This window comes from Tribolium madens, unplaced genomic scaffold, assembly GCF_015345945.1.
Source record: "Tribolium madens isolate multiple individuals breed KSU strain unplaced genomic scaffold, Tmad_KSU_1.1 Scaffold_1;HRSCAF=32;Tcas5.2_LG8, whole genome shotgun sequence".
NCBI lineage: Eukaryota > Metazoa > Arthropoda > Insecta > Coleoptera > Tenebrionidae > Tribolium > Tribolium madens.
Window position 1 is genome coordinate 8,407,454 of NW_025400984.1, and position 7,636 is coordinate 8,415,089.

Sequence of the window (7,636 nt, forward strand, 5' to 3'; positions counted from 1 at the left end):
ACTCGTATAAAAAATACAAACACCACTGACACCAACTATAACGTATTGCAATTGAAATCCAGTGACTAGAAATAAAATACAGTATGTGCCAAAAATAGCCTTTTGGTACCTGCAGATAAGGCCAAAGCTGGTGTATAAATCGTCATTGACAGAAAAAAGATGTTAGAAATTGTAAAAATGCCCGATGCGAGTTGCCTTGCTCTTTTATCAAACCTTTTTTCCAAATATTCATAAACTGTGTCAATTTCAAGATTGTAAAATACACGTAAGTAAATAAATTTGTTAGCATAGTAGGTTATAATTAGGCCAAAAATCAGAAAAAATGAGTTTGCACCAAAACTGTACGCTTCTGAACAAAAGCTTAGAAGAACGGAAGTGGAGGTGAAACTGAAATTTGATTTTATTTTCTTCAATTTTATAAAAAAATTTTCCTTGCAATTAGTGAAACTGCTACTGGGAATACTTGCATTTGTTTCTTTCCTTGGAGATATTCCAAAAAGTCTAATTGGTTGTTTGTGGCAAAACATCCAAAATAAATGCCGATCAAAATGCTCAAAAATAGAACTAAAATAAAGATTAAATAATCGTACCAGAATAGTGTGAGAGAGTCCATTATTGCTGTCTAAAATATAGCAAACTTTGCAGTGCTTAAAATAAATTAATGATAAGCGTAACTTAAATATGGCTACGATTCTTATCACAAAAAATAATTATAAGTAGTAAATATACAGTGTGTGAGTATACAAGTAGAGAAAAAAAACTATCTTTCATTTTATGCCAAAGCTGTAAAGGAAAAACATTTTTTGCTTCACCTGAAACGAAGATTTGTGGGGTAAAAATTTGGCATCTTTGTAAAGAATCACAAATGCATGCGTGGCATTCAAAATTAAACTCGTCTTTCTATAGTGCCCAACCTATCTTTATTTTTATCATCCCATCCTCTCAGTTTTTTAATAACTCTAAATAATTTTCAGAAAATAATAACTATTTAAACACTACTACCAAATTTAAATCCAAAATACGTTTTTATTGTTACAAATTTAAATAGAAGATAGAATATTTAATTTTAAGACAAAAGTCTTTTATTAATATATATCGAAAAATGATTCACAAAAGAGCTACCTCTTCAAAGAAGGTTTTTTTTTGTTTTTTTCAATATTTCCAAAAACATTTTATATAAAATTACAAAATTTGGTTCAGATGAAAACCTTTATAGGTATGTACACCTAAACGAATTCAAAAATAAAATGTTAAAATTTTTAATCAGGGGCTATTTAAACTGGGTAGATTTAAAGTAAAAAGTACTCTAACTATTTAGAAGCAGTTCTTCTTTATTCAAATACATATTCAACTGAAGGCGTAACATTTCCAAACTAAAATATACAATAAAATTTACAGCATTCAAAATGATTAACAATCACATGATTCTAAAAAATAATAGCCTTTCTAAAAACACAAACATAAATTAAACTCCAGAATGGAAAATTAACTTAGTAAAAAATAAATTAAATTTGAAAAGATTTAGGTCAAATAACATAATACCTTAAAGATATACAGGGTAAATCTTCACTTATACGCATAATCTTAGGGAATGGTAGGTTATGCCAAATAATAACTAATAGTGAAAAAAATTCTTAGTTATTGAGATATACCGTGTTAAAAACACTAATTTTTTTTTTCAAAAAAATTAAAAACATAAACACAAACTTATCTTAGAAAAACACAAAATTTACAATTTTTAAACAACATACTCGTAAAATTTCCCAATGAAGGTAATTTTATCTAATTTTGTAAAAACATTTAGTCTGAGATAAAAGATTTTAACATGTCATCAATCATTATCTTGGTTGAATCTTACAAATAAAAAAATTTCCAAAAAATTACATGCTAGGATTGGAAAGCTCCTAAACTTGACAAATACACAATTTTTGGTTAAAAAATTTAGTTCTGGGTACGATGAAAAAATATCGCTTTTGGTACTTCGCTAATCTACAACTTAAAAAAAATAAAAATAAATAATTTCAAATTAGTAATTATTATTAATGACCAAAAAAAAAGACATAGTTTTGAAACAGTATTAAGTACTTTAAGAAAATATTTTGTATAATTAAATTTAAAATCCTACAAAGCTCCTAAAATTTGAGAAAAAAAATTTGGATTTATTTTTAAAAACTTTGAACAAAGTCAAACCGAAGGCAATTTTGACTCTAATGTGATAAAAGCTACACGCCACAAATAAAGAACTAATTCAACAAGTTTGGAGGCGGTTCATTATCTATCACACTCGAATATTGCACCGATTTACGAGTTTCAGCTTTTTTTTCAACAAGAAGAAAGTGAGCGATTGGACTAATTAAATTTTTGTCGATTCGAAAATTTGATTTTTGGGTCAAACAACTGATCAAAGAAGCCATGATTGTTGTGACAATCACACCAATCACCGAATAGTAGAAGTATGAAATTTGAAACAACCAGGGAGGTGGCGATTTATCACTAAAACAAGTTATGTAACTAAAAAAAATAATAAAAAAAGTACCAACATTGTAGTCTCATTTCGTAAAGTTTGGTTCAAACAAATGGTCGAAATGGGTTTCAAATACTGATCTTGACCGTTGTGGTCCTGGTAATAAGTCGCTGGGACAGCAATAAACAAACAAATCAAAAATCCGAAGAGAGTACCATAAAAAGCTCCCTAGTTAAAAAAAATTAAATAAGATTTAAAAAAACAACTACTTACTTTAGAGTTAGTTTTTGGTATCAAAAGTCCGCAAGTGAACATCCCTAAAATAGGGCCCCCAGTCACACCTATTATCGTAAAAATGATATTAAATAGCGTTCCTAAGTATGGCATTACAAAAGCCAAAACTGTGCATAAAATACCAATTCCGACGACTGTCAATTTCAAAATTTTGCTTTCAGAAAATTTGCTTAGAAATGGTTTCATGAAATCTGAATATATGGAACCGGACAAACAATTCAAAATTGCTGATTGGAGACTGAAATAAATTACAGTTATTGTGACTCAACTGAAAAAAGTTACCTCAAACTTGAGCTGAAAATTGCGGCTACAAAAATTCCGGAAACTCCGGGAATTTTGTTACCCACATCCATGGCAAGGTAAGGTAATAACTGGTCCGGTTTTTGGATAAATTTTGCACTGACTGGATCACAATCCGAATATTTTGCATACATAGTCAAGCCAAGAAAAACACAAATAATTATAGRAAAATAGTGRCCAATTAMGAAATAAATCATAGCTTTTGATGCTCCATCTATAGTTCGAATTGATCGCATTTTTTGGACGGTAATTTGGTCAACACAAGTGATTGTGATAAATGTACATGAATAACCGATTATTATCATCCAAACACTGCTATGTCGAGTCGGATTTGGATCAAATCTGCAATTTAAGAGTCAATTTTTGGATTTTATTTTTCCAAAACCAGACTCGAAAATGTCCAAACGGCCACTTCCCATCGCTTTGTCCCAAATTTCAGTGAAACCCCCAGTTGATCCAATCGCTAAAGCTAGAATAATGATCAAAGTGACCAAAACGACAAAAAATTGCAACACATCTGTCCAAATAACGGTCCTGAAACCTCCAATACTCGTATAAAAAACACAAATACAACTGACACCAACTATAACGTATTGTAATTGAAATCCAGTGACTAGAAATAAAATACAGTATGTGTCAAAAAATTGCTTTCTTGTACCTGCAGATAAAGTCAAAGCTGGGGTATAAATCGTCATTGAGAGAAAACAGGTGCTACAAATTGTAAAAATGCCCGATGCGAGTTGCCTCGCTCTTTTGTCAAACCTTTTTTCCAAATATTCATAAACTGTGCCAATTTCAAGATTGTAAAACACAGGTAAGTAGATAAATTTGTTGGCAAAGTAGGCTATCGTCATGCTAATAATCAGTAAAAACGTATTTGCACCAAAACTATACGCTTCTGAACAAAAACTTAGAAGAATGGAAATGGAAGTAGAACTAAAATTTTTTTTATTGATTCGAAATTTTATTACAAAATTTTTACCTTGCAGTTAGTGAGACGGCAACAGGGAAAGTGTTCATTTGTTTCTTACCTTGCAGGTATTCTGAAGGATCTGATTGGTTGTTTGTGGCGAAACATCCGAAATAAATGCCGATCAAAATGCTCAAAAATAGAACTAAAATGAAGATTAAATAATCGTACCAGAATAGTGTGAGAGAGTCCATTATTGCTGTTTAAAATATAACAAACTTCGCAGTGCTTAAAAAAAAGAATAATAAGCGTAAATTAAATATGGCTACGATTCTTATCACAAAAATGCACAAATAAAAAAAAAGGAATAAAAATTAAAACTATTTTTTTTCAACTCAACCAAATAGTATATTCAAATCAAAACCAAAACGTGTAAATTAGAATTGGTAATTTAACTTTATTTCTTTTAATGTAAATAAAAAATATTTGAACTAACAACAACACAGAATGTTCTAAAACTCGGACCCTAGAGAAGAATGTTAAGTCTCGACCACAATGGTTTATCAAAAAAATATTAAAATAAATTTATTTTATTCCTCATTATTTTGTTACTCGTTTGTTGATCTCTTGTTATCTACGTTAATTTAATGATAATGACACAGTAAATTTATAGAACAAAACATTTTTTTTAGTAAAGTTAGACAACAATTTACTACTTATATACATATACACGATGTCGCAACTAAAATTTTCGTCCAAATTTGGAAAAAATGCTTAAAGATGTCAATTTTAACGAGTGACGTATTATTTTAAGAATTTTTTGACCAGTAGGTTGCTTAAATTGAATTGTTGTTTCGTAACCACTTTTGACTTCGAGATTTTAGGGGCTGCAAAGCTACAAATTTTAGTTGGATCAGCCTGTATTTGATAAGGTCAAGTTTTACTCTCGCCAATATATGCAACCAGTTAAACATATTTTGGTTCAAAGACTAATATAGTGATTATTTTATTACCTAATTGATTATAAATTAAAATGAAGTTGTGTGGTCAAAAATAAAAAAAAACATGTTTTTAAACATTGTTTTATTACAAACTCGGATTTACAGGTGTCTTTTCTGCAGTGAATTTTTACCACAGAAAGCCAAGTGGTGGCACTGCAAGTCTCAAACTTTAAAAGTTGGCATTTCTGAGTAATGTTTTCGATGTTGTCACACAGCCCACTTTAAAAACTAAAGTTCATGTAACTTTTTTCACAATTATAAATAAAACAATGTTTAACGTTTCCAATCTGGTCTAAATTAATCACCACAGTAACAAAAAATTACTTTTACTAATAAGTAGATCAATGAAACCTGACATAAATTAATTCAGCAATAAATTTGGTTTGAAACAAAGAACAATTAATCAATTTTTTTCAGAAAGTGTTACTTTGCATATTTACCGATTTCCTGCCATAAATAACGTTTTGATTCTTGAACATTTGTTCACACTAATGGCGGAAATTCTGTATTGAAACGCTCTGTATAAGCATTCCGTAATTTTAATACAAACGATTATCTGAATGTGAAATAACACAAATCGCGCCTCGCATAAAATTAATGTCACCATTTTATATAGAAGCAAGTGCGTTCATGCTTGGTGGAGCGAATTTAATAGGGAACGGGATGAATAAAAATGGAATTGTTAAAAATACCGAGATCCTCCTCTTGTCTTGTCTCGAATCATCAGATATCTCGTCGGTGAATTAATGGTCGAGCCGTTGGGACTTTTATTTATCTCGGGGGAATCTCAACGGAAAAATGACAAATACCGTCATCTGTAAAGTGCAGCGATCCGCAGCGTTTACGGCACAGCAAGAGGCGTGGTGCTGAAATTAAAATAATAAAGATCTATGACCACCATAGATCAGACCATGCCGACCATCGAAATGCCATTCTTCACGGTGACTCGGGGACTATTTTAGGCCCGCATTGCACACGCACATAAACAACCAGAGGAAATTCAGATCGATTTCAATGCAAATAAGTGTACTATTTTTTTATTTTTCAAAAACCGCAACTGAAAGATTGATGATTTCTAAAAAACTCTAAATTAGTTAGTTTTCCTATATCTGTTTACTTTTATCTTGTGTATTTTTTATTTTTTACTCAATCTGCTTGTTCGCTCATTCGCTTATTCGCTCAAATTTTCTTGTTTTTATCAAGACCTCAACTAAAGAAAAATTTAGCTTGTTTTTGATCCACAAATTGATTTATTTTAAAATAATTTGTCAAAATAGTCTAAAAATGGTCGTTTTAACACTATAACTTGACATTTATGTGTGTCTATTTAATGATAGTGATAATCTTATTGTTGTATAGATATTTAGTAAAGGTACAAAAATTTTGACAATAAAAGCCACAAATAACATTTAACAGAATTACAGTTTAGAATACAGCTTTCTTGTTTCCTCTTCTAATAGCTTTAGAAACTTGGAAAATTATTTTTCCATCAGAAATAAATAGAGTTAAAGTGCAAAATTAAAACTCTCATAGCTTCGAAATTTTTATAGATAAATTTTTTTAAATATTATTTCTTCTAAAATAATAAAGATCTATGACCACCATTGATCAAATTTTCTTGTTTTTATCAAGACCTCAACTAAAGAAAAATTTAGCTTGTGTTTGATCCAGAAATTGATTTATTTTAAAATAATTTGTCAAAATAGTCCAAAAATGGTCGTTTTAACACTAACAACTTACTTTTTGTTAAGAAGTTTTTGTAAAACAAGCCTAAAAATCGTCTATTGTCTATTTTTTTATCAATGTGCTCAATTTTTATTTCAGGATTGAATTATTCCGAAAGATTTTTTTTTTGTTTTTGACTTAGAAATTTACTTATTTAAAAAAAAGATGTCAAAATAGATCAAAAATGATCGTTTTAATACTTTTCAAGTTAAAAACATACTTTTCATTAAGAAATTTTTGCTTGTTTTTGACTTAAAAACATACTTATTTAAAAAGAATTTGTTAAAATAGCTCGAAAAATTGTCGTTTTAACACGTTAGATCTTACTTAAAAAAAATTTGGTAAAACAAGCAGCCTGAAAATCATCGTTCTTATAGCTAAATCTAACAAATTTGGTTTGTTTTTGAGCCAGAAAGTTACTTTTTTTTATTTTACTATTGTTAAAATTTATTTTACATATCTTATCTTGTTTACTTTTTATTATTTTTTTATCAATTCGTCAATTTGCTTATTCGCTCACTCGCTTATTCGCTCAAATTTTCTTGTTTTTATCAAAACCTCAACTAAAAGAAAATTTAGCTTGTTTATGACTCAGAAATTTACAGAAAATAGCTCAAATGAAATCGGCATGAAAAAAATCAGACAATTGTCGTTTTAGGTCTGAATTATTCCGAAAGATTTCGTTTGTTTTTGATGTAAAAATTTACTATTAAAAAAATGTCAAAATAGATCAAAAATGGTCGTTTTTGAGTTAAAAACTTACTTTTCTTTGAGAAATTTTGGTAAAATAAGTCTAAAAATAGTCGTTCTAAGTTACTTTTAACAGGTTTGACTCGTTTTTGAGCTAGAAAGTGATTTATTTTTAAATTTATTATAGTTAAAATTCATTTTACATGTTTTTTGTGTATTTTTTATCAATTTGTCAATTCGATTATTTGCTCA

General features: G+C 29.1%; 2 protein-coding genes across 2 annotated transcripts in view; both read right to left on the bottom strand.

The window, feature by feature from the left end:
* The window catches only part of LOC123016387 (sodium-coupled monocarboxylate transporter 2-like), a 14,816-nt gene that overhangs the window by 1,432 nt on the left and 5,748 nt on the right, over positions 1–7,636 (bottom strand). The window lies entirely within an intron of this gene.
* LOC123016385 (sodium-coupled monocarboxylate transporter 1-like) lies at positions 1,435–4,222 on the bottom strand. Its single transcript, XM_044416745.1, has 7 exons — positions 4,041–4,222; positions 3,717–3,994; positions 3,449–3,671; positions 3,041–3,400; positions 2,738–2,996; positions 2,541–2,692; positions 1,435–2,493 (listed from the first exon to the last, which is right to left on the bottom strand). The coding sequence occupies exons 1-7, from the start codon at positions 4,220–4,222 to the stop codon at positions 2,244–2,246; spliced, it is 1,704 nt and encodes a 567-aa protein (XP_044272680.1). The 3' UTR covers positions 1,435–2,243.